Source organism: Pocillopora verrucosa, chromosome 14 (assembly GCF_036669915.1).
Source record: "Pocillopora verrucosa isolate sample1 chromosome 14, ASM3666991v2, whole genome shotgun sequence".
NCBI lineage: Eukaryota > Metazoa > Cnidaria > Anthozoa > Scleractinia > Pocilloporidae > Pocillopora > Pocillopora verrucosa.
In genome coordinates, this window is record NC_089325.1 from 3,262,384 (window position 1) to 3,289,682 (window position 27,299).

The following is a 27,299-nucleotide window of genomic DNA, read 5'->3' on the forward strand; positions in this document are numbered from 1 at the left end:
GGGAAGAGATGTTTATCTGTCGGAATACCCTCGCGCAAGGTTCGCTTTCCGATATCGGTAAGGAAATCCGAGAAGCGTCGCTGCCGCCAGACATTCAAGCGAGCGTTGGCATTGCTTAGCATGACCAGAGCATCCTCTAGCATCTCTCGGACAGTGTCGGGATCCGGTCCCCCTTCTCCTTCCTCGTTAGGGGGCGAGTCGAGAAGCATCATAGCTGCTAAAGTGGGCCTTGCTACTGTGAGGAAAGGCCCCTGTTTTTCAGCCAGGCCATCATCAAAAGTGAACACCTCCTTGGTTTTCCGGTGGCCATGGGATTTTCTTATTTCATCCTTCATGCCTGCCTCCATTGTGGGAACACGCATAAAGCTGTCTGTCCGCTTAATGTATGGGGGGGGGGGGGGTAATTGGCTGAAAGTTCTTTCCATTTCTCTTTGGTCAGAGGCTTAATGAAAGCCTTAGTTGTGAGGTCAAGGAGCTCTGAAGAGAGCTCAAAATCTTCCTCAGTTGAGAAGAAGCGTTCAACCCGGTGAGAAGGCCCCGGCGACTCCTCGTCGGTTTGGTTGCTCGGGGAACTGGAAGCCACGTCCCTGGTCGGAGGCTCTTGTGAAGTAACCAGACCTTCAGAAGAAAAGAATCTAGCCAGAATGGCAGGAACAGCCTTTGTAATAGACTCTTCTCTCTGCTTGTCCAACTTCGGTGACGCGACTTCGGCCGTATGGATCGGAGTCGACTTACTCACATTGTCCTAGAGGACAATAAAGGCGGTCAGTGGATGGAGATGGAGAACCGATGAACACATCCCACTCAATCCGCTGGAAAAATCGAGCATCCTCTGTCGAAAATACGATAAACATAAAGACTTAAATGCAATTTACATTTCCTGATGTAGAATCCTGCATAATGAATCCAAAAGAAAGAAAACGCCGTATAAATAATTCATAAAACAAAAGATGTGGTCGACCGTAGCACGCCACGAACGAAAGAGGAAGCTAGGAACGCCTTGAACTTTTAAATTGTGATATGGGTGACCGCAGACAATAAAAACTGAATTTATATATTTATGATAGCCAGAATTGAAGGTTAACCCAATGACCGGAGATGACAACAATTACAAAAATTTCTAACGACACAGCATTTTGTGATTTTGTCCTTTTAGCTTGTTGTTCGATATAGAGTTCGAAAGCTTCAAGGGTAATTTTAGTTTAAGTGATGTGCGACCTTATTTTGATAAACTTTAGAGCTTTTTGAGAATAGCTCTGCGCTTAATATTAGCTTGATTGGTTCGAGTCTGCGATTCTTACTCATTTGCGTAATTTTTTAGAACACAAAGCTGCTAGCACCAATATAGAGGAGACGTTATAAGGGCATTGGTGTCCTTTCCAGTTAAGTTTACATTGAATTTTTCTTTTGGAGTCCCAGAGTATATATTGCCTAGTAAGTATGCTAATTTAAAAGGTCTGTGTACTTTGTTGAACTACGCTTAAGTAGATATGTCTCACTTGGGCTGTCTAATAAAAAGGAGGAAAAAAAAGTTCATTTTTAATACCGATATTGAGCGAAGAGGTTGATGTGTATTTCAGAGAGTGAGTACTACAATTATGCATCTGTTTTACCAGCGGTCATGTAATTAACTGATATGCATAAATTTTAAAAAGCAACTGAGCGTTTCAAATCTAGCCCTGCTTGGGTAAGCACAACCGTGAGCTCAATTTATATAAGTGAAGACTGCTCGAAAATCGTTCGACCTAGAGACCTACCTAATGCAGAGAAACAATTCTGTTAAAATTTAGACCTTGATGGTTTTCTATTCGCCAAAAACAGCTCACATCCAAAAACTTGAGGTAAGAGTCCTTACCAAAGCCGCTCATTCGGCATTCTTGCTACAGCGTGTATTTGGGTTAAATATATACTTTTATCGGTCAGCCAAGACAGCCAATGACCACCGTTCTTATCAAAAGAGAATCCTGTTATCTATTAACAATTTCAGTGCTGAGTGGGTGTTTCATTACACATTTGTTGTCTATTACTTCAAGAGCGAAACTATCCACGCGGTTTTGTTCTAAGAAGGACATAATGCATCTTCAGTTCAGAATACCATAACAGTATTTGTCATTCAAATTATCTTCGCATTCTTATGAAAAGAGTCAGTATTTCGATTTATACTACAGTTATAAATTTGTCTCCCTACTTTGCTGTGATCACATGATGGGTTATTTTCTCTACGTGTGGGCTAGAGTAGACAGCTGAATTTCAACAAAGAGCTCCAGCTTGTTTTCCTTTTTTATCCAATAAAATTCAAGACTTATTACAATGGATAGTGTTTCACCACTCTGTTGTTCAATGATTATTGTCTACAGTCTTGTTTTATGGTAATTAAGCTAATTCAGCCACTAGAAGTTATTCACCCGCTCGAGAGTAAACTTGTTGAACCAAACTTTTGCAAAGTATTCTTTAGCTGAGCTGTTGCTTTAATGTTGATATAAATGATTAACGGGCCACCAAAAATTAAAAATAAATGTCAATACCAATCTCGAGTGAGTTGGTTGATGTGTATTTCAGAGAGTGAGCACGTAGGCAGTGAATAAAAATTATGCTGCTGTTTTATCGGCGGTCATGTGATTGAGTTATATGCATAAATTTTAAAAAAAGGAAATGAGCGGTTTACAAATCTATTCCTGCTTGGGTAAGTGCTACCGTAAGCTCAATTCATATACGTGAAGAATGCTCGAAAATCGCTCGGCCTAGAGACTTACCAAACTTGAGGTAGGAGTCACTCAAATTTCTTCATCTTATTTACATCGTTTAGGCAAACTTGGAGAAAGTAGATAATTTGCTGGCATGATTTGCCCCTCGAAAACATTATCAAAACAACTACTTTAAGGCATTTCAGATTAGACTCAAGAACTTGGAAAGGCATTAGCGCATAATAGCATCATACACTTCGTAGTAGAGCTTAAAAGTTGACTCCAGCGCACCGGATACGCATACATAAATAATGTTTCTTTCAATACTGATTCAGTATACTTTCTACAGCGTGTATTTGGGTTAAATTTATGCTTTTACCGGTCAGCCAAGACAGTCAATGACCACCGTTCTTATCAAAAGAGAATCCTTTTATTTATTGACAATTCTAGTGCTGAGTGGATGTTTAATTGCAAATTTGCTGCCCATTGCTTCTAGTGCGAAGCCATCAACGCGGTTTTGTTATAAGAAAGACATGATGCGTCTTCAGTTCAGAATACCATAACGGTATTTGTCATTCCAGCTGTATATTATTGTTTATTTGTACACCAGTGGTTACGCTCTGTAGAATAATTTCCACATGATGAAATTATCTTCGCATTCTTATGAAAAAAGTTAGTACTTCAATTTATACTACAGTTAAAGGTTCTACGTGTAAGCTAGAATAGACTTCTGAATTTCAACAAGGAGCTCCGCCTTGTTTTCCTTTTTTATCCAATAAAATTCAAGACAATTACTATGGATAGCGATTCACCACCCAATTTTTCAGTGATTACCGTCTGCAGTCTTGAATGGTAATTGAGCTGTTAGAAGTTACTCACCCGTTTAAGAGTACATTTGTTGAACTAAACTTTTGCAAAGTAGTCTGATCTGAGTTGTTGCTTTAATGTTGGTGTAAATGATTTACAAGCCTCCAAAAACTTCAATGTCATTACCAATCTTGAGTGAGTCAGTTGATGCGTATTTTAGAGAGTGAGTGCATGTGCCAGTGTAGATGCAAAAATTATGCTGCTGTTTTATCGGCGGTCATGTGATTGAGTCTTGTACGTAAGACAGAGAAACAATTCCGGTAATGTTTAGGCCTTCGTGATTTTCCATTCGTCAAAAACAGCTCAAATCCAAAAACTTGAGGTAAGAGTCACTCAAATTTCTTCATTTTATTTTCATCGTTTACGCAAACTTGGAGATCGTGCTGGTATGATCTGCGCCCCGGCAACATTGTTAAAACAACTATTTTTGAGCATTTCAGATTAGACACAAGAACTTTTGGCATTAGCGTATAATAGCACTATACGCTCTGTAGTATAGCTTAAAATCTAAATCCAGCGCATTGGGTGAGCGTACAAAACTAATTTTTCTGGTTCACCTCCTAACGCCATTCATTCAGTATGCTTTCCACATAATGCGTCTTTAGTTCAGAACACCATAACAGTATTTGTCATTCCAGCTGTATATTATGGTTTATTGGTACAACAGTCGTTACATTCTCTAGATTTATTTCCACATGGTCAAATTATCGTCACAGTTCTTCGGAAGAGTTAAAATATTTCCTATTTATGCTACAGAACAAATAGATCGATCGAGAGTGGGTTCTCTTTTTTAAGGTAGACCGTCGACGAAGGCCTTCGGTTTGTTTTTTCTTCTGAATCAAATACTAGACTTGATTGATACGGATTTGCATTTCAACACGCAATCATTCGTGAGACTTTGCTAATGAATATTGTCTAGAGGCTTGTTTTGTAAAGGGTGTAAGTTTTTAAAGAAACCGTGGTGCTTCGTAGGTGAGGGATGTAACAAGTTGATTTGGTTTTATTAACTAAGTTGATGATATGAATTGACTACCGTAAATATCTTCTAAGCTTTTGTTTGGAGCGTTAGTCCTTCTTCAGAGCGGATAGAGGAATTGTGGTGTTTTACATGTACAAATTGGGGGTACGCTATGTGTGGGAAAATGGTAAACCTCGAGGAGAGATTCACGCTCGCAACGTCAGCTTAGAAACTCTCAGGAAATTTTGGAAAATCTACTCAGTTGATAACACCAAATTATGTTGTTATATGGAATTGAGCCTAATTCAGCCCCTTGAAACAACTCAGCTGTTGGAATGGACTCAAATTTCCCTATGGGGTGGTGATGTGAAATGAAGATTTATTTGCCTCGTGTAAATCAGCCTGTGATCGTATCAAAATAATGATTAGGAAATGTTTCACGTGGAGTAATTTTTGTGTATTGTGGGTTCGTTTGTGTACTTTATATTCATATAGATCATATATTGATATTTTTGGATCGTTTATACAGGCCCCCCTTTTAGACAAGTTTCATGCCGAATTGGGCCTGCCTGTTTAAATGTTGTAAATTAGTGAAGAAACGCATGCCACTCCGAAATTTGATCCTATATCTATGACACAAATGTAACAAGTGTAAGGTGTATTTATTGAACTGCTTAATTATTTTTCAGCGATAATGAACAACAAGAGGAGAAAGGGAGAGGAGAATGAGCGTAGCGAAGATAATTTGCGGAAAAAGAGAAGAAAGGAAGACAAAGAGCATGCAAAATGGAAGCAGAAATTTAAAATTTATTGTAAAGAATTTCGAACAGACGCTAATAGAGATCGACAAACAAATAATTCTGAAACAGTGGATTTGAACATGGACACAAGTGAGGGGGAGATAAGAAATTCCCTTTTTTCAAAGTTGCCGCAATTATGGAGCAGAAAGTGAGTATCCATCAATTCAAATAGATTATCACCTCTGCATTGAGATCCTCAAAGCTTATTAACCAATCTCAGTCACAGTGAACTTGAAGTTGTTGTAAACATCTTCATTGTCACTGCCACTGTCTCTGTCATTGCTGCTTTTGTTGTTGTTTGCACTTTCGTTCGCATTGTTCCATGATTCTCTGTAATAGTAATTATAAGTTCATTGTAAATGGGTTGAAAAAAATTTCCAAGTAGACTATTATCAAGATCAGTTTGTTATTCCGTCATGTCTGACACAATCCTTTCCTTCTGCTCTAGCTTTAGATTCTTCACAACGGATATAGTGGGAAAGAAGTATTACTGTCCTTGTAAACCAAAGTGTGAGGACAATCATCGTGAAGCAGAGTGGAATGGAAGAAACATTGCCAAGGTGGTAAAAAAGGATCGACCTGTGCATATCTTTATCGAGGTACGTTCCGTTTGTAATAATTTTTATGGAATGTATATGATTGTATGTATGTATATGTGTATTCACCAAAACATACCAAAAAACCCACAAAAATCAAAGTCATTATCAAAGAAAAGTATATTGCAACTGGCTCTGTGTTGAAAGCTCAGAGGGTTGAGATGGTCGGTTCTTGACTTTTTTCATACAAGTGGACAAATTGGTTGAGTTCTTAACAGGCTAGATTTGTTTTGGACTTTGTCCAATAATTCAGAGTCAGACCCATTTTTAGCGGCATCCCTTCGAATGGATTGGATCGTTTTGGCTGAAGGTGGGGCTAGGCCTGTCCCGATTGAGCTCGGAAACTTTTGAGCAAGTTATGACGTTTGGAGCAACTTTTTGCGGTTCTAGCAACCTTGAAAATTTACCTCTGAGCAATTTTGAGAAAAACATTGGTTTAGAGCAACGTATTGAATACAAATGACCCGTGTGTTTTTTTCTGTTAGACTTAAAAATATCCTTAAATTGCGCCCACATTTGCATGCTAGTCTTTAAAACTAATTTTCGAGCAATTTTTTTATCGATATTAGCAATTATGGTGAAGAACGAACAATTACACTTATAAAGAACATTTATATATAAAAATACTGAGAAATTTAGGCACTATCTTTTAAAATTTAGGTGGCAACTTTTTAGATTTTTGGCAATTATCTAGCAATCGGGACAGGCCCAGGTGGGGTGAGGCTGGATAAATTTTCAATTTTGAAAGGTGTGTGCTTGGTATTTGACTATAGGTTCATTGTTTTTTGTGGGTATTTATATCTATATCTTCATATATCTATCTATCCATCCATCCAGCCATCTATCTATCTATCTATCTATCTATCTATCTATCTATCTATCTATCTATCTATCTATCTATCTATCTATCTATCAATCTATCTATCTATCTATCTATCTATATCTATGTCTATATATATATATATATATATTTTGGGAGGAAAAAGACAAATAAACCATAAGTTCATCCCTTCAGACCTGATTCGTGGTTGTCCACTCCTCAGGGGATGTGGTTGCCCACTCATCCCCTGATGAGTGGGCAACCACGAAACAGGTCTGTAGGGATGAACTTGTGGTATTTGTCTTTTTCCTCCCACAATATATACATCGCTCTACTCCTATGTATTGAGCACTGTTTTACGAAAATCAAACTTTTACACTATATATATATATATATATATATATTAAAATATTTGTAGATATAGATATATAAAAGAGGATATGTGAGCTCTTCATCCTAAGCTCGTCTTGTAGCCTAAATACTGAAGAGAGTGGTTAATCATATTCGACCTAAAGAACATTACCTTAACTAATCAAAATGCAGTTATCGCTATGAATATTTGAGACGTTTTTCATTGTTTTCCCACTTGGAATGGCTGCCAAAAAAAAAGAGAGATGTGCTAGGCAGATTAAATCAAGTTTTGTCTCTGCGAAGCTGCTTCCTCTATCATGGTTTTCGCCCGAAAACATCTTAGCCTTTACTTTATTATGCCATCCATAATTTTTTCCCTAGTGGAGAAACTTTCAAAACCCGAAAACTTTTAAAAGAGGCCCTCTACTCCTATGTATTGAGCACTGTTTTACGAAAATCAAACTTTTACACTATATATATATATATATATATATATATATATATATATATATTAAAATATTTGTAGATATAGATATATAAAAGAGGATATGTGAGCTCTTCATCCTAAGCTCGTCTTGTAGCCTAAATACTGAAGAGAGTGGTTAATCATATTCGACCTAAAGAACATTACCTTAACTAATTGACCTATAATTATGTTTTAGGGCGTCAACGAATCGGATGGATCTTCAAGTGGTTCTGGTACTACCGGTACTACAGGTACAATGTGCAGCTTTTTTTTAAACCAAGATTCAGTTAATTGCGAACCTCTCTCACTCAAAACTCCATTCCAATTTTGCACTTTCCGTTTCCCTATGTCTTTCATCTCTTACCTCAATGCAGAAGCTCATTTTCGGTACCTTAACCGCTTAAAATTATTCTACTCATAGACAACCATCGACCATCGGATCCTTTGGAGGATGAGGTATTGTTATTTTTGCATATTTTTTTTTCCTTGATTGTGTAAAGCAAATAAGGCGATGGAATAACAAAAACAAGCGAATGCACATAACGCATTCTTTTTTCCTTCTAATACCATAAAAAGTAGAAGTTCTTGGTAATTCAATTAAGTGCCAAACGAAGTTATTTGTTGCATGGGAGCTAGTGATAAAATCCAGTTCTTGAATATATCTTTATTAAAAAGGTAACTGAACTCTTTTAATCGTGCTTTTCCTTCTATGTTGACAAAATACTCTCCTTTCTTAACTGGGCTTTTTTTAAGTCCATTATCTTCCTTTGGTGTAGAAGTGCTACTTTTGGATGTGGGGGCGGCAGGGAGGCTGAATGCTTTCTCCCCTAGGGTATTATATTCAATTTGCTCAGTTCTGCATACCGGGAAATCCACCTTGGGTGGAGTTTAAAATATTTTAAAAAATATGAAAAGAGAAGGAGGAGGACTTCCTTTACTTACTTTTGTTTATCTCAACATAATAGACAAATCAGCTCTTGTTCACTCGACGTGCATGAAACATAAAGGGTAAACTGACGAATCAGGTTAATTAAGGCCTGGGTCACCCTTTCTTTAACCCATATTTTCACAAAATTGAGAATAACTTAGCTATTTTGCGAGGGATTTTTCTCATACTTGGCAGAAATGTGTATCACTACCATCTCTCTCGGACTGAATTGTGGCAGCGTAACATGATACTCTCAACAGCCAAAAACAGTTAATTTAGACGCCAAATTCGTCGGTTGCTTTCTTGAGCAAATTCCCTCCACTAAACACAAAGCAAATCAAAATGCAGTTATCGCTATGAATATTTGAGACGTTTTCCATTGTTTTCCCACTTGGAATGGCTGCCAAAAAAAAAGAGAGATGTGCTAGGCAGATTAAATCAAGTTTTGTCTCTGCGAAGCTGCTTCCTCTATCATGGTTTTCGCCCGAAAACATCTTAGCCTTTACTTTATTATGCCATCCATAATTTTTTCCCTAGTGGAGAAACTTTCAAAACCCGAAAACTTTTAAAAGAGGCCCTTATTGAAAGTGTGGTGAAGACACAAAGTAAAGTGAAACCAACGCAAAAAGTCATTAAAACTGCTGTAAAACATTTATTTAAAAGTGAATGGCCACTTTGAGAAAATATTTAAAATAAGCTTTGCTGAAGCACAAACAAAAGTGAAGGAACTTCAGCTCCAAAAAAAGAAAGACGCAATTGAGAAAAAGCGGCAGCGTCGAGGGAGAGCACGCCAAGAAAAAAATAAAATCCAATGCTAATGTCTAGTCCATCTGGAGGAGGAGTAGTGTTTCTAGTTACTTTTCAGTAATTTGCATGCCAAACAATGAGATCAACAATCTTCACCTTTACTTGTGTTGCAATCTAGCATTTATTTAAGCACACTCTCTATAATATATTTGCCTTCATTTTCCAGTTTTTTAAAAGGAATGCAAGTACCAAATAATCCACTGTAAACTTAATCAATCATACTGAACTTCTTCCAACCAATGGAGAGAATCTAATACTGGGAGAAGGATCCCATGGTCGATGCCTTCTGAGACAGTACACACGATTTGATATAAAGGTTGTGGAAAAACAGTCTCTGATGCAGGACACCACAGAGATAATGAAGGAGGCTCACATTATGCAGGCACTCACACATAAAAATATCCCAACCATAATAGGTGTACAGCTTCAAAAGCAGCCCATTTCCTTAACAATGGAGTTTAAAGGGGAAGACAATACATCTGTAACAATAAGCAAACTATTGTCTTGTCAGAAAAACAGTGCAACAATACAGAATGTGTAAAGCTCACTCAAAATAATTAATTATTAATTATTTCACATGATTTGACAGAAGCCCTTTCACATATTCACACAAAAGGCTTTCTTCACTGTGATTTGAAGGCTAATAATTTTCTTGTGAGTAACAAACATGGCTACATCATCGATTTTGGAAAAGCATGTGACAGCTCCTTTCCTCCTGCAAAGAATTCATGAAGCCAGTGATATTTTTTCCCTTGGTAAAATTCTGTTCAAAGTAGGTGTTAAGCAAAACATTCCACTTTTGGTTTCCATGGCTCAAGAATGTTTGGATGCCAGCCCTGTAAGAAGACCAACAACAACAGGGATTATGGCAACACTGGCTTCCATAACATCTCACTGAATACTATAAGCTTAAGCAGGGGTTTCACGGGCCTGACACTGGGCAAATTGACTAGCTGGGAACATAATTTTTCCTGCATGTTGTGACTGACATAAATCAGAATCAAAACATATTTTGCCTGCTTCCTCATTCCCATCACCTCAAAATCTTAATGAAACCTCTGCTTAAGAAAGTAATAATTAACACTCTAATCAGGTAAAGTGACCCTAGCCATGTCACGGCAGGAGTCTTTTTATTGGGCTTTGCAAGGTTAAAATTACAATGTATGTGCATGTCTTTAGCAAGTTTATGTGTGCTCTTGGTCTAAACTAATTTTGTAATTCTGCTTTACGAATTGTGAATGAATGTTAGAGGGACATTTTTAATAATGCACAGATAAGGTGCTCTAGGGTCCATCAGGTACAAATTACTTCATAGGTCATACTCATGTCTATAATTTTACATCGCTGCTAGATAACATACATGTACTGATTTATTTCCCAATTCCTGCCAATTATTGATCTATGAAATTGAATTTAGGCAAGCAACTGGCAGATCAAACTTAAAATTATAAACCAGAGTTTTAACCAGTTAGGCCACCATAGCCTTCTAACAGGAACATTGACTTGGAAGAGCAACAAAAAAAGCAAGAAATACAATTTTAAAATTTTCCTTTCTGACTTTGTAACAAGGGCAACCTATCCTGCTCTTAAGGTGGCACATCTTTTATGAGTAGGGCTGAGAAGATGACACATCTTATACCAGTTTGTGTTTACTCTTGTCACAAAAAAAAACACTTGGGGCAACAGTAAGCACTGGTAATTAATCATGTCTTATCAACAAAGAGAGAAGGCTATGGTCAGAATCATATGCATGCATCAGAACTTTTGTGATGCATTTGAATTAAAAGATACTCCACTGGTGTAGTGGGTAGAATATTTACATTCAAATACACACATATATCAATTACAAGTCCATCATTGACAATGATTGTTGCAATTATTACCAGTCAAAACTTAAAAACCAAACTGTTGACTATAATTAAAACTGATATAACATGATTTAAAAACCAAAAAAATGCCTCATAAATAACACCATTAACATGCTTGTAATAAATTAGTTGTGTGGAATAACTGGAAGGACCTCTTCAAGAAAACAAATAGGGATAACAGTAGATAAAACTGGTTTTAATCAAGTAGATTCCCTTTGGAATCTGCAAGGGCTGGCTGGTTTTCTGTGTGAGTAATTTAAATTATTATTATTATATATTTATAGCAATTCAGTAAGGGACCTCGGAATAAACTAACACACATTAGTACAGCTTTTTTTCCTCTTAGTTTTCAAGGGACAATTTATGACAAGACAATCTACATCTTACATGTCAGCAATTAAACTTACCTAACAACTGCTTTGGAGGATTACGTTTGTCAGTAAATTCATCTGCTTCTTGGAGAAATTGTTTCCAAAGCATTCAAAAGCCTAAATTTTGATAAACACCATAAGTTTACACATCATGATGTGATAGAGGATTTATCAAGCTAAATTTAATTTCAAAATTAAATGGTATATCCACAATGAAACTTTTTTCTATGCATTTGTTACAAAACATAGTACTTTTTTCTATGCAAAAGTTACAAACATTGTAAAACGCTATTGAGCTCTAGAAATGAGCGCTATATTATAAATTCATGTTGCATTGTATTTGCAGTGAAATCAATGAACATGGTGAGAGCGGTGTTTAGAAGTCTTCGTAGGTTCAAAAGGGTTCTCTTTGGCTTTAAGATAGCGATATCATACCATTTTTTGAGGAAATGAAGATAGCAAAGAAAATTTTATTACCTTCTTTTGATGTTTTCCTCTACATTGTCGAATTCACCAGCGAAGATGGGAAAACCAATGCAAAGCCGACACTTCAAAATGGCGGATGCCGTTCACGAACTACGCGATCTTGATTCCAAGTAACTATGGTTACTCGCGCAGTCCACGCGAGTTCCGCGAACCTTGCTGGGGGGGCACTGGAGGCGAAAATCATTTTTGACCCAGGCCTTAATTAACCTGAGGATAGGAACAGCAGATGATTTTTTTGTTTAAACTTATGATAATTTTCTTTACCCCTTCATAGGTACGTAGTGCAGGGTCGCTCGTGAGTTTTTTGAATGACGAAGGTTGGATTTCCTTTTCATTAACCGCTTACAAATGGTTATGGAGTATTTTATTTTGCTGAAACTTAGCAAAGGCTGCTTATTGTCTACTTATCTTTCAAATGGCCTAGAACTGTCGAAACATATTGCACTAGTACTTTTGTCGGCGGGAGGGAGGGAGGGAGGGAGGGTGATCAGCTGACGCAACTTGAATTACTAAAAAACTCCTGGGGTAGTGAGATAATAACGATGATTCCATGAATACGCACTGGATATGAGTTGGCTACAAGCAGCACCTAAGTCCGCATAATAGTTTTCTGTTCCGTAAAATAGCAGTGTGAAACAAAAGGTTTTATTAAGGATTTAGAAAGGTTTAGCAATTGTTAACTTTATAAGGGATACTCGTATCTTAAGAGATCTGAACATTCTCTTTAACTTTAAGCTCATGCCAGGATAAAAATAATGATCCCATTTTCCCTGGTTTACGTCGTTGTGATCTACAGTCTACAAAAAGAATAAAGCTAATGTTTGGAATGATAATTAAACAACAAAAAAGCCACTCACCAAGAATTGAAAAGGCCCACATTACCAGGGTTTTGCCATCTCCTCATCAGGCAGACATACATAAATTTTCTTTTACACGGTTTTTCTAGGATTCACAAAATTGTGATTTTTTGTATAAAGGAGCAGTTAATAATTATGTTTATTGCAATATCTAAAGCAAGTTCGAGGATTTTAAAATTTAGTCTATTTTCAGTTTCATCAGAACCACCACTGGAAATCAAGGAAATTGTGCCTTCAGAGGGGAACGTTAAGGTAGCACTTAAAGTTATATACTAAAAAAGAAATTTTAATTTCCTCAAACACTTAGCGCCATTTTTTTAAAAAGCAATGCCACTATGTTGTTTTATCACACAAATTGCGATAGCACTTGACAATGTTGTAGATTCGGTAAATGATCATATTTGGCATGATGCTTTATCGTGTTTTATTGCTTTTTTTACACTCCCTAGGGTGGTTATCCGTTTTTTTTGGAACTAAAAGACCGTTGTGTCGATGGATTCAAAATACAGTTTGGCGAGACCGATCCGATAGACGTCGAAAAAGTTAATGAAACGACTTATAAGGGAACGGTTCCCGGTTAGTTGATTAAGAATGTTAAAGCAGTGCTGAAGTCTTTTGCAGCTGTCCATAAGATTTCCTTCATAGCGTCAATGGGAAATGTGTGACTTAAAAATGATGCTATGCAATACTCTGCGACAGAAATGCTTAGTACTGATATTCATTTCTTGAAGATGTATACTTAAATGAGTTTGGGAAGAAATTTTATTTGGTTTTATGTGTTATAAAAAATGAAACCATTCTTGGACACAATAACCTCTATTACCATTATTGAAGAATTGAAAAAGATAAACAAGATGCATTGTGGTTATACGTTTATAAATCTTTCTGTTTCTTAAATCTACACTTTTTCCTTCTGCAGCATCGTTAAAAGTCGGTGAAGTGTATGTAAAAATCTTAAAAACGTTAGCAAACGTCAAAAATACAAAAAAAGTTTTTACATACACCGACAAAGATCTTGAAAAGAAACTTGCTATCGAGGAACAAGTGAAATCAATGGATACAGCTCAGCTGCAGAATTTGATGAGCGGTATTAGAGAACGATTTGGTAGGATGAGCGTGAAACCAAATGAAAAGAAAAGATATGGTGACTCTGGTAAGTTCCACCTTAAACTAAAGTCGATTGAGAGTTGATAACAAAGTCAATAAAGACAGGAAACATTACGGGTTGTTTTTCCACATGTTTTGATTCTGTCACTGTCAACAAAATGAAGAGCCATGTCATGATTATCACTATAAGTGTAAACATCATCATTATTTATTTTTCGGTTGCAAATTTTCTTCAGAATACCATTTGACTCTAGGCCTTAAACCAACAACAAATATATTTTCTTTACGAGTCTACTCGGCCGTAGTATTGTTCCAGCAATTTAAAGTACGTTTGAGTCATATTATTATCAGGGAACCTGATTAATGAGTGCACGAAGGCGATTACGATCAAATGAATTATCAGAGTTCTTTATTTTTTTACGACGTTGCTGGTTAGGCCTTACGCGAGGTTAAATGGTGTCATTGTCATAGGAGCATTGTCAAAGTCCGCCCTGAAAAAGCTTTTAGCACTTGCTAGTCTGAGAAACACGAGGATGTAATTGGTCTGACTGCCCATCTAACTGACACTGTGACCAGTAGTTGGGGCTCACACCCGGGCGTTGGTGATGTAAGACAGTGTGGGTAAATTTTAGCGAGCTCACGACGGCTTTGTTACCTGGCGCTCCTATGCCATATTCAAATCTGTGTGTTCTGTTTTAACTTGCGGCGTCCAATGGCATTTTAAAGATCAGTTTTGCCTTTAAATGGGTCATTTCTTGCAGTTTCCCTGTAGCGTGCTGTGAACTAACATTCCAAGTTCCCATGACACTCCTCTATTTTCCTCTCTTATTGACTATGGTATTATTAGCAAACTGCTACACTGATCCAGAATGAAAAGTGTAGCAGATGCTAGGGCTGAATGGGGACTATTTGTGCGTGTCCATTTCATCAAGTTGGGAGCAGTATGTCAGGCGGCAAAGAAAATTCCACTATCAGAAGTTTTACTTACGCGCTAATTTTTTGAAATATTCAGTGAGTCACCTTACACCGTTACACGTAATGATTCCATATACCAATTCCCTGGAGACAAAAGATCTTGGCAGTTGATCTTCCCTATTTTTTCTCAAAGATGGCATAATTTTCTAGTTTTATTCAGGGTTTGCTGGTTGTTTTAGTTGTTTGGTGAGGTCTACCTTAAAGCCAAGTGCTGGTTAAAATTGCTATGGTGGTCATGTTTAGGTGATAGATCACCTATACCCATTTTAACTCCTAAGCGGGTTCAGGGTGTCTAAAGATGGAATAAGGAACCTGATAGAGACATTTTATACCCAACAGCCAATATTTATTTCTGTTGTTTCTTTTAGTTATGATTGTTTGTTTGTAAGTATCATGTGTAATTTCCCTTTGTGTTTAGGAGGTGGCAAGAACCACTCACTACCCTTAAACCACACGATTGCAGACACTGCAGCAAGGATAAATGCCATCACATGTTTTGAAATTATGTTACGCACCTACGCTAGACGCACTCTGTTTAAGAGTTTAGAAGATTCTCAACCCCCTCTTAAAGAGATTGCAAAGTTGACTGGACATACAGAGATAGCTATCCTGTTGGAGGAAAAACATTTGATGTAGGTAGCTTTGTTCGTTTGCTTTGTGTATAATTTCTAGTCAAGACGTTTTTTAGTTTTTTTGCCTCCACAGGTTTCGAGACGATGAAAATGATAGTAATACCGAAGTAGACTGGGAAGCAATTTCCAAAGTAATTGGGGAATACCAAGCAAGACGCGGTTGGTTCACAAATTTACCCATCTATGAAAAATGATAATAATTATTTAGTGAGCTCACTAACATGTTACCATTGTTGAGCCTAGAGGAAAATTGCATAGTTCTCTGCTCTGACAATAGATGACCTTTTATTTGTTACGTAAATGCAAACGTACTTGACCCTTTGGGAGAAGATCGAAGGTCCTGTCAGATATAGATTCTCACGAGAGAAGTTGATTTGATTAACTTTACAAATATTATATTGTTTTGTACCCGTGCAAACGAATCGGAGTATGTGTCTAGTGCATTTGGCCATTATGCCACGACTGCAGGAAACTGAAAACTTGAGGACGGTTTAGTTAAGCTTTAACTATTGAAATGAAGGCGGAGGACAGGAATGTCCAATTATGTTTCTTTTCATCTTGAACAACATGTATCTTATACTTGTAATGGAGTATAATTGTTTGTCTCACGATGAAGTTGTTCCGACTTGGACGATGTAGAACATATATATAGAGGAAGAGACTGCACCCTATGCATCTATTACAAATTTGTTTACGCCCACGTTACTTGCCGCGACTTTTTAAGAAATGTGAAACTGTGACCCTAACCTTTATTCCCGGAAGCTCTTTACCTGTCAAACTACCACTCTCTACGAAATAAAAGAACCCGTCCTGCCAAAAGTAGAACGAGTCTTTATTAATAGTTTGTAGAGAAGTTCTCATCTTAGCACTCACTCGATTTTTCTTTATCCTCATGCAGACGAGTCCGTCGAGAAATGTAGCCTCCAAAGTACAGATTCATCCCAAAGTGTACATGGGTATCTTGCAGACAGAGAAAATTCCTCATCACTTTCATCTTTAAAAGTCTCTTCTGGCGAAACATACAATGAAGGTATCCTGGAAGAAGAACAAGCACCTCATTTCTTTCGGATTTGTTGCAGAGTAACTCTCCTTCTCTCAGTGTTCACTTTTGCTGCAATTACAATTGCATTTGGATCGAAAGGTAAGCTTTGTTAACACTGTGTTCTAAAAAATTACTGATGTCCTTATTAAGGAAGGTTAACAGAACCAGATCAGTTATTATTCAAGTTGCAAAGAGGAAATATTACGGTTAGTTTTTCCCTAAACCGCTGTTAAACTATCACCTTTCGACCTATTCATCGTCACTGATAACCATACAGAATGTGATCCGGTTTCTAAACGTTTCCATTAGTTATCGGGATCCGGCAGTTGCTCTGTTCTGCTTCTGACATGGAAGTAACCGTTTTTCCTTGGTCAAAATCTTAAAGGGGAAAAACTATGTTTCTCTATAAAAATGCTGATCATTGTAACAATATTCGCTCTGTGGCTGTGGGATCAGTAGAACTTAATTTGGTGACAAGTACAATTCATACCCTGCGATAAGTGGTTCTTCGGTATTTTATCGTAACTAAGCTCTTATGGCAATAACTTACGCATTTTGCAATAGCTGCTACGGCATTTTGCCATTACCAAGACAGAGTAAAACATTTTACTAGAGGCATCACAGCATTTTCTTATTAAGGGGAGCTACACGTTTTGTTGAAATGGCCGCTGCATTCTGAAATAATTGTCGGTTAGTACGCAATGTGTAATAATACCCTGACGCAAACTGCATTATGATTCTCGAATCTTACAGTACAGTATCATTGCACAAAATGGGTGGTTGAGGTTTCCCCTTTGCAAATAATGATTTGTTTGGCTTTGGTTCTGTTTTCTTACAATAGAGGACTTACCCCTCTTTACGAGCCATGATCCCTTAGAAGCTGTCAACTATAGTCGGATCATACCCGGAGATTTGTCACTGTTGATATATTAAGAAGGAGGTATTCAAACATAAGTCTAAATTTACTGTACGTCAATCGTTAGCAAAGGATACATAAAGGCATTACCAGGATGAGAACTGATAGAAGACTGGGGAGCTTTCTAGCCCTTCTGTGAGGTGCCCTAGGTTTAATTTTGCAACTCCACTATGACCCGTTTGAGGAGAGATGACAATCTTCAAGTTGAACACTCAAAAATTTCAAGGCAGAATGGGGGGTTACATAATCTCCCCATCTCTCACTTTTTTTAATAATTGTAAACAACAAGACCACAAAACCGGTAAATGGATTTCCTGCTCTTTGCGAGAAGTGCATGGGTTCTTTTTAAATTCCGCTGCTAACCAGCACAGTGAAGATGTAAGAGACGGGGCCTATGTTTTTGCATACCAATTGCAGATGTCATGGGAAAGGCCACACATTCTCCTCAGATATTTTAGGAGCAATATTCTGTAACTTTCGAACTTTTTCAAAAGATCGCGACCACTTAACCTCACCGATTTGGCTTTTCTCTTAGATTATGCTTGTCTTAAATTTTTTCTTGAATTATCCTTTTCAAAGAAGAGACAAAAAGCAAGTTTAAATTGTATATTTATAGTTAACATAGCATGATATCTTCTTTATTCTGAGTTATATACTTGCTCTGATAAACCAATTAACAATTAACCACTTCTATCAATTCTGCACCAGAAGCGGTGACTTAATGTGTCAAAATGCATCATGTTAGCATCATGTTTCTCCTCGACGCCATTTTGTTGCCTGTGAAATAGGGAACTGAGATCAACGCAATCGTTAGTCCCCCAAAGAACGACTCAGTACTGCGGTACCCTTCCTCTCCTGAGACATAACAATATTTAAAATAAACTGAATCATGAACCGAACTTAAAAATGTTCAATCTCATAGACCAAATTAAACTAGTCATGACTCTGGTGATGTCCCACTCAAAAAATGAAATAAATAAATGAATAAAAACATGGTGATTATGCTAACAGTACTCTTTTCATAATAAAGAGCAAAAATTATGCACGTTTGTCCAACTTATGCCAAAACTTATCCCAGAAAAATCTATAAGGGCTAAAAGCACTCATTTTCGTCTTTGTTGTTGTATTTGTTTTGTTCAAGTCTTGTTGGTTGTTCTCTTGTATTTCTTAATTCATATGTTCGTTACTGTTTTTTTATTTTGTAGCTAACTTTACACAAGCACCGGAGCAAATGCATGTCGATTCCAATATTGATAATGTGACGGTTGGTGGTAAGTACTCCTGTCTTTAATTTATGGAACTATGATAAAAAGCATTGATGATAGAAAGTGAATTAAGTGCTCTCGTGGTAACACATTTCTTTCAAGCCAAGTAAGCAAACTTGCAAGACATGCTACATTTGTTCAGTTGAACAGAAAGAACTGACACCCTGCAATCTGACACATGATAGGATTTTTGTAGATGTGAAAAAGGATTCTATAGCAGTAAAGACAAAGGATGTAAACCATGTTCTGCCTGCTGTAATGATAAATACGATGTGCGAATTGCTGAATGTCAAAATATCGCAAAATACAAACAATGCAGTTATACTGAGCGATCCATAACTGTGTGTCAGGAACAAAACAGTTTTAAGAAAATTCTTTTAGAGAAATCCCTTATCACTATTAATAATACTTTTGACTGTGACGACAGGAGGACCATTTTTTGCTGTAATCTTGACAATGGTGATTATAAAGTCCATCAAATACCGCAGAAACAAAAGGCGTCAAAGAACGGACTCTTGTGCTGCGTTGCTGTCGTCTGCAGAGGAAGGTAAAGTTTAAATCATCACCTCACATTAGAATTCAGTGATGTTTATTTGAATTGAAAAGGTCAATTGATAAAAAGTGATGGCAAAGGATAAAAACAGATCAACCAGGGAACTTTCATCACAAAAAAAAGGGAAAGTTGAAGACTTCAATGTTAGCCACCGGTTGTTATGAACTTTAGAATCATTTCTTTTTTATAATTCTCCCAGCAAAAAAAGAAAATGTAGACTGCACACAATCATTACAGCACCATTATAAGTATTAACAAATTTAAAACTTATCCCTTTCTTTTCTTTAGCACCACAGAGTGAATTGATAACACTGGAAGATCCAACACCACATGGATCACAAGAGATATTACATTTTGATAAATCAGGTATCTTGATCCAATTCAATGATGCAAATTGTTTCTCCAGTGATTCCCGTGGAATACAACTAGAGATATGTTGGGATGAAAATTCTATGCCTCTTCAGTCTGGTGAAGTACAGCTTAGCCCTGTGATAAAATCTCAGCCTTATGGGAAGCAACTATCCAAACCAGTGCAAGTCAGAATACCTCATAGTGCTTTGGTGTATTTAAGCAATGGCTGGGACATCAAGCCGAAAAGCTCTGTACCACACAAAGGCTCAATTGTATGGAAGGGGGAAAACAAATTCCAAGTCCACAATAATGAAGTCAGCTTTCAAGTTGATAATCTTACCTCCTATGTTATCATCGGTACGTCACTTGATAACGGCAAACCAACAAAGAAGCGCTTTCAATGCGCTGTTTTTGGTGGAGTGGGCACAGTTGGTGTGGACTACACAGCATACTTATATAACCTTGATGACAGTGAGTCATCATTTGAGGTATCTAGATATCTATAGTTTTTATTAACTGAGAACGTTAGAATTTCCTAGCCTTTCCTCCTCTAACCTCAATGAGTGGCTCTGACTAGCCTCCACTGGGTACACAAGTATATTAATTTTCAGAAACCAACGAAAAACGCTCTTTCATCAGGAAGTGGCAAACAACAACAGCTTGATAAAAATATTTTTTTAAATTGCAATGGGTATCAAAGTGAGATGTAGACACATTCCAAGGAAACATGCATTCACATTGACATTGAATCTTAACATAGGGTTGAAGACATACTTCTTTTAATTAAATGATTTGTCTTGGAAATCTTCCAGAAAATCATGCAAGAAGAGAAATCAACCGGTAGAACCCTGCTTGGTTCCCCTCAGTCCTTTTATGTCGAGACTATGATTGATACTAAAGTAAAGATCTCAGTCAAAGAACCAATGGAAGGATGGATTGTTCGAGAGATAAAACCAGAGGTAGTTCTCAGTAGTGCAGTGTATTAATCAACCCTTGTCATAACAAATACGTTATTACTAAGGCATAAATGTAGCTGCACTAGTGAGTTGTAATTTGTTGCATGTAAGCTGTCTATGTTCAAACATTCAATCCCCCTAGATTCACTTCTCTTGTCACAGGCTAAAGTGTACTAATAAAAAATGGGTCTAAAAAAAGTTTTAAAATTGTTAAGAAAATAATAATTTTGAAAACTTTTTCATTTATTTTCAGCAAAAGTAATGGCAAATGGAATAATATTAAATGACAATGATATTAATGATATTACAAACAATGATATTAATGATATTATTAATAGTAATAGTGATACTACACTCTGCATTGAGTCAAACAAACCTGGTTTATATGAGAAGGTGAGCTCACTGTGGATTTGTCCAGTTTACCAAAAGAAATGGATCAAGATATCTTGAACCATGCCTCCCATTAGTTCATTAGTGAGTACTATTCTGCATTATCAGTTCTTTGAATAATTATTGATTTTGGTTGGGGAACTGTGTCAGTTCACAAAGAGATTAAAAGTCCTTTTTGGTTGTTAATCAATCTGATGTAATATTCATCTGGTATCTGACTTGTAGGCTTTGCTTTAATCACACAGTTCATTACACAAACAAGTTTGAAGGATTCTTATCAAGCAATACCCAGAACAACAGTAAAGTTTAAACATGACAATGGCCGTAACCGAGACTTCCTTTGTGAGTTTGAACTAACTGCAGAAGATACCACAACATCGATTTGTGCTGTTGCCACAATTAGAGAGGTAAGTGCTTTTTTCATCAATCTAAATTAATGCAACTAAATAATAATTTGGTTAAAAATTAATTAAATGTAATTGTAATGAGTGGATTTATTAGCCAGCATGATATTTTTATCATACAGTTGTATGCAATAACATTTGTGGCAATTGGTTTTGCAATTCTGAAAATCTTGAAGTCTGATGTCCTGGACTTTATATTAAAAGGCTTAAGATATGGTCATGAAAACAAAAAGAAGACTGAGATATTTGATACATGTATGATGGACTGAACACATTGCTCAATTACACTATTTTCATTTTTGTTTCCTCCTTGGCAGGATCCATCTAGGAAGTTTCAGGAGCACCAACCAGGATTTGGTAATGGCAGTCATCAATTTGTGACTGGGAGAAACTTGTGTGGTAAGAACGGATTTTGTTTTGATTTTTTCTTCCAGGATTGAGTTATTGATACTCAAAATCACTATTTAGCTACCTTAGGATCCCACAGATAATTATTCCACTTTTGCTTGGTAAAAAAAAATGAAATTTGGAAATGCAGTTTTGTTTTATTAAAACTGAGTACAGTGTATCTCTGGACTACAGAGGATACATTTTATCCTCAGTAGCCACAATGTAGCTCTGTTACAGTTTTGAGTTATCATCTAATCAACGGAAACCTGTATGAAGTGGTTTATAATAGGTATATTCATTTTCACATACATCCTTGTCAATATAGACCAGTCTTATCAAGCTCCCTTTTTTCATAATTTCCATTGTGATTACTAGGTTATACCTTCTATAGTAGAGGCTTCCATGCTCAAGAGGTAAAAACATGTTCAAGAGAGATTTATTTTTGAAAAAAATTGTTGTAGAAAGATGTAAAAAGCAAAATTGGCTTTGTCTGAATATTGGTTAATTAGGTACATGTGGTTTTTAATGTTGTTGAGAAACTGGTCTTGAGAAACTGGTCTTCCTGGAGGAAGAGAGAAACTAGCTGCATGAGAAAATAACTGAAAGACAGAGACTCTAATAGAATCAACAACTCAAATTCAACAAAATCAAACACCAGTATCAGTTAGTGTACATATGGTCATTCTGCCATGGACCAAGAAAGAACTCTTCCTTTCCACAACAAGAATAGCCAATTGAGCCTAATCTTAGACAATTTACAATACTCTACCAAGGTTCTAAAATTTGGAATTCTCTCCAAATACCAATCAATGGTTTGACTTGCTTTTTTATTTTTAAAAGAAAAATGATAATTTTTTTAAGTGAAATGAGTGCAAATTGGCTAGCCACACATCCACATCCACAACTTAATTACAAACATATTGACATACGAGGTGGCCTCACCTATAAGCCTGGTGGTTTCTTGGAGGTTTCCATACTACCATACTGTTAAACCTGTATAAATATTATATCTTTAGTGGCCAATAAATAAATAATTAGATGATGGTGATGATGGTGATGACAAAAGTGGGGGTTTCCTGTGACTAGTTACAAGTGTGAAACTTGGAGGGAAAGCTCAGTTTTTCAGTGTCTACTTAAGATCTTAAGAATGTACCTCAATTTTTTTTGTAATTTGTGCTTTTTACATTTTTCAAAGACAGTTCACTGTGGCAGAATTTGTGCATATTCTACAAACAAGGAAGATTCAGCGCTTTGATGCGGTGGAAGTTCTGGAGCCTCATTTACACAGCTGTTGAGAATGACCTGCACAAGAATCGAGAGACATTCTCAATCACATTGTAACGGACTTGTCGAACTTTTTGGCTTTTTGCGCCGATTTGCTGCATCAGATTGAAATCACTGTCAAATAAACTAACAGATTTCTAAAGCCTCTAGCATAAACAAAGTAATTGTCTAAAAAATAAGCCAGTTACACAATTGGAAAATGAACAGTTTTAAAATGAACGAAATATTACTTTATAAACCATTAAAACCGGCCTCCTTTAAAAGCCAATTCTTTGGCAAATCTATCTTTATTTCCCTGTCAATATCACGTTTGCCAACTCTCCCATATTATCCGGGAGTCTGCTGGAAACAAACCGAGTCTCCCGGTCTTCCTTACGGCTCATCAAATATCCCGCATAAAAGCGATCACAGATCAGTTTCTCATCGAAACCTAACATTTTTCAAAAATCATCAGGTTTCGTCTTAAATCTTATGGTTCTTGTTTTCATTTTCTTGTCAATTCGTTGTCTTGTCAATTGCACTTTGCTTCTCCCTAAAATCAATTTTTTGAATACTCCAGTATCAACATTTATCCAACTCAGGGTTTCCTAATCGACACGCTCGGACATCTCTGACGATTAAAACCAAATATGTGAAATCCACAAAAATTCCAACTTCTCCTAACTGTTCCAAAAACAACTCTTGGCTCGTAGTGTGCTGGATAAAAGTAAGACGCCACGCTCGTTAAATATATATACCGGTTTGAGTTATACATCGGCACCTACGTCGTAGGGAAGAGGCAGAAAAACTTTAAAAGACAACTTGAATAACAAAGGAAAGGTAATTAACGATAAAAAAAATTACAACTTATGTATAATTTCTTGGACACACAACCACACGTCATAAAAAAGAACTAACGAAATAAATTTTGAGTGCGTGATCTCAAACCAGAGCTCACAGATTTTGGACTTTTGGACATACGTACATGTAGTGTTGGGGGATATGATATTTAACGCCATATCTTCGTCTCAAAGTCCATTCTCTGATGTATCCCAGAGTCCCTTGGTCTAAATGTAACTCTAAACACAACAAGAGTGCCCAAAGTAAATTTAACTCCTGAATGCTTAACGTAATTTACCTACGTGGATACATGTGATTCTCTAACAATACCTCATTCCCCACGATATGTGTTTCTAGTTTTGAGGCACAAAAATAAAAATTACAGGAATCATTAATAACCATACAAAATATTGGTAATCTTGCTCTTGAGGTTACTTGAGTGAACTGTTCTGCGCATTACAGGTTACGCAGTGCAATACAAGGAATCATATTTCTCGTGGCTTCTTCCCGGTCCCGTGTTTTGGGTCCAAAGTACAAAAAGTCATATTAAAGTTCTTTTGAAGACAATGATTCGACACAGTTCAGAAACTACGGGAGCTTCACAATATCTGGTGCTGTTCTTTGATTCACACGGATTTTTTGGCAAGATTCGTGATACCATTTTCAACACGAAATCACCGTCAGCTACCGTCAATATCAGCGCCTGTCAAGGCAAGAGGGATTTTACTCTTCTTTTATCTCGCTCGATCTCTGGCTCTGTATCGGGAAAGAGTTTTTGTAGTGCACCAAGATCGTGCTGTTGAATAATGTGTGTAAACATTTGTGTGGTTTAATCACTTCGTTTTCCTTTATAACAAAGCGCCTCGAAGAATTTGACGCGAACTTCAAGAATGCCTGTTCTTTTCGAAGAAGGCGAAGAGAATTCACGGCCATTCAACGGGCTCAGAAGAATACATAATCAGTCTCAACAACCGGGAATTTTCCCGCCAAATACCTTCTCTATCACAAGCGATTCATGTGACTTTCTTTGTGCCCTTGGGTGACCTTGATATCAAAATAATACACACTATTTGACTGGATGACCAAACATAAACAAAATAGAAGAGCCAATCAAGGTAAGCGTACTATAATGTAAACAAACTTTAAATACCAAAATTCGTTTCATTCACGTATCTCGCTCTTACTACGCAAGGTTTGACATTTAAATTTTTTCTAAAAAGAAATTTCTTTCTGTACTTCTTCGAACCTTCGTGAGGCAAGTTAAGAATCATTCAACAGAAGTATGCGACATGGATTTTTCACAAGCTTTGCGCTTGATGACTTCTTCCTAACTGTCACTTCGGTGAAGATTTCTAACTCTTTGAAAAACCACGATGAACTCAGAGAAAATGGTGAGAATTTTGTTGCGTCTTTCCTTATGCAAAGATGAGTTTTAATTCCTTCGGAAAATTTGGCCTGCAATAACTCAGAAAACGCAGTATTTTTAATTCTAACGGCGACTTCCTTGTTTTCCCAAACAGGCGGGTAGCAGAGAAAGTTACTACGCAATACCCCTGAGATCTACACGCCGAGATAATTTGCCCTCTCAGTTTAAAAAGGTAAGAAAATTCCTCAAGAAGTTTTGACTATTATTTGATTTTCCGTCGTTAAACACCATCAAACAGTTTTTCTGCGTGTGCCATATCCTAAGTTCGTCGACTTGGGTTTATAAAAAGTGTATTTTGTCGCCGAATGTTACAAAAAATGTGCTGCGTAATCACTTCAATTCGCAAAAATGGGTTCCTCAGCCCTAACGGTTTTCTACAATAGAAGAATTCTACATGGTTGTGACTGATTTTTTTTATCTTGAGGGAGTCTGTGGTAAACTTCACCCTGTTCATAGATAATTTTTTAAAAGACCTTGGTACCCGACAAAGACGGTTTTATATATTACAGGCTTAAATCACAACTGTCGTTTGAGTTGTTTTAGGTACATTTCGATACGAAATCGAAATGATTTTTCCTCGGCAATTCACACAATACCAGCTTGGAAAATGCGACATTCCCTATCAGAGATAAGTGATCAAAACCGTAGGTTTGTTTCATCAAAACGATCGTGCCTAAAATGGTTCATGAAAATAAATATTGCATCAGCTTTGTTCGCATTTAAATAACGTCATGTCATTACCAAAACAAAATTAATATTCATTGTCTGAGTTTGGTAAAATGGTAGAGTATTCAATAACACACGTGCACCTGAGCAGATATGTTTAAACGTTTACAATTCTCCTGATAATTTTCTTTGGCAGTTATTTGGGATAATAGTTGTGGTCTTCTGTCTTCTTCCCGTGGTTTCTGCAAAGGTTAGACTTTGTGGTATTTATAACATATATATATTACTATCTTTGAAGCTAGAGTTTCATGAACATTATTTATTGTGTGTCTGGGCTGGAAAAATTTACTCTGCTCTTTGGTCAGCAATCTCCGAATATATTACATAACAAATTTCAAATCATGTCATTAAGGCAGGAATCTAACCACTATACTTCTAGATACACTAAAGTTTATCATTTTAAGCTATAACAGAAAATCGATAGGAAAAGAACAATTCTTCCTTTTATCTTCAATATCTCCGCTAGTATAAAAACAGAGCTTACTAAAACATTCACTCTGGAAGGGAAAAAATACAATGATATAACTCCTTTGGAAAGAAAATTGTCTTCATTAAGCTTTTCAATTTCGAAGTACATTTATTCGGTAAATTCTGGCCAAAGAAACGTCAAAATAATTTGGAAAAACAGATAACTCCGTAGACCACCGTCACTTTTAAAATTTTTGGAAAATTTAAAATTTTTCCTTGTTTCACGAGGAAATTATGACCTCAAAACCCGATGGAAATTGGTCATATCAAGAATAACAACAAGGTTGTTAATGGTGGCGAGTGTTCACGTTACTGGCACCGCTTCTTCCGCTCCCTTTTGCTCGAAAAAATTACCATAATTTAAATCAGTTGGGTTCCAAGCTCTCCTAAAAGACTAAGGACATACTTCTCATTAAAAGAAAAGTAAATCCTTAACGTAAAAATGGTGATATGAAAAGCATCGATTCCCATATGTTTACATTTGTCAAATAACGTATTTGCGAAGCCTCATAAAAGATGGTTTACCTCAATTCTTTGTTTTCCATTTCCAGCTGCGAGTCCAAATAACCTTTTCAAACAATTGAAAACCCTTTTCGGTTGTTATTATTCTCCAAAACCATCTTCAGAAGCTTTGAGAGTAGGGGAGTACGTCCGATCGTGACCGCCATAATGAAATGTTCCAATAGCTGATGTTGTGTCTTCATGTACGCCTCATTCAACTGTCCAAGCTCAAACG

At 36.7% G+C, this 27,299-nt stretch overlaps 2 protein-coding genes and 2 long non-coding RNA genes across 9 annotated transcripts in view; 2 read left to right on the plus strand and 2 right to left on the minus strand.

The window, feature by feature from the left end:
• Positions 1-1,779: 1,779 nt before the first annotated feature.
• LOC136278002 (uncharacterized) lies at positions 1,780-23,823 on the plus strand. 4 transcript variants are annotated; one of them, XM_066161073.1, is made up of 20 exons: positions 2,651-2,763; positions 5,199-5,457; positions 5,758-5,908; positions 7,739-7,793; positions 7,964-7,998; positions 12,277-12,319; positions 13,053-13,111; positions 13,309-13,435; positions 13,779-14,012; positions 15,360-15,573; positions 15,647-15,732; positions 16,472-16,714; positions 18,737-18,802; positions 19,224-19,343; positions 19,638-20,188; positions 20,513-20,659; positions 21,292-21,453; positions 21,768-21,849; positions 22,216-22,253; positions 23,036-23,823. In XM_066161073.1, the coding sequence occupies exons 2-20, from the start codon at positions 5,204-5,206 to the stop codon at positions 23,093-23,095; spliced, it is 2,727 nt and encodes a 908-aa protein (XP_066017170.1). In that variant the 5' UTR covers positions 2,651-2,763; positions 5,199-5,203; the 3' UTR covers positions 23,096-23,823. The 4 variants fall into 4 exon arrangements, with proteins under 4 accessions (XP_066017169.1, XP_066017170.1, XP_066017167.1 ...); XM_066161072.1 differs by lacking the exons at positions 2,651-2,763; positions 22,216-22,253 and adding an exon at positions 1,780-1,841; XM_066161070.1 differs by lacking the exon at positions 22,216-22,253.
• Positions 9,127-12,944, minus strand: LOC136278003 (uncharacterized). The gene is made up of 4 exons (XR_010716147.1): positions 12,860-12,944; positions 11,994-12,209; positions 11,553-11,633; positions 9,127-10,113 (listed from the first exon to the last, which is right to left on the minus strand). It is a non-coding gene; the product is annotated as an uncharacterized lncRNA (long non-coding RNA).
• LOC136278004 (uncharacterized) overlaps positions 15,765-27,299 on the minus strand; it is an 11,607-nt gene continuing 72 nt past the window's right edge. Inside the window, exons 1-4 of one of the 2 annotated variants that reach the window (XR_010716148.1) lie at positions 27,089-27,299; positions 22,783-22,833; positions 17,466-17,533; positions 15,765-16,608 (exon numbers count right to left, since the gene is read on the minus strand). The exon at positions 27,089-27,299 is cut by the window's right edge and continues 72 nt beyond it. This is a non-coding gene — a long non-coding RNA (uncharacterized lncRNA). Of the gene's footprint in view, positions 16,685-17,465; positions 17,534-22,782; positions 22,834-27,088 lie in introns of both variants that reach the window. The other variant, XR_010716149.1, reaches the window with a different exon arrangement.
• Positions 25,116-27,299, plus strand: part of LOC131779175 (uncharacterized) — a 3,255-nt gene continuing 1,071 nt past the window's right edge. The window contains exons 1-3 of one of the 2 annotated variants that reach the window (XM_066161081.1): positions 25,116-25,334; positions 25,464-25,541; positions 26,232-26,285. In XM_066161081.1, the coding sequence (XP_066017178.1) occupies positions 25,317-25,334; positions 25,464-25,541; positions 26,232-26,285 (150 nt within the window). In that variant the 5' untranslated portion in view covers positions 25,116-25,316. The remainder of the gene's footprint in view (positions 25,335-25,463; positions 25,542-26,231; positions 26,286-27,299) is intronic. The other variant, XM_066161082.1, reaches the window with a different exon arrangement.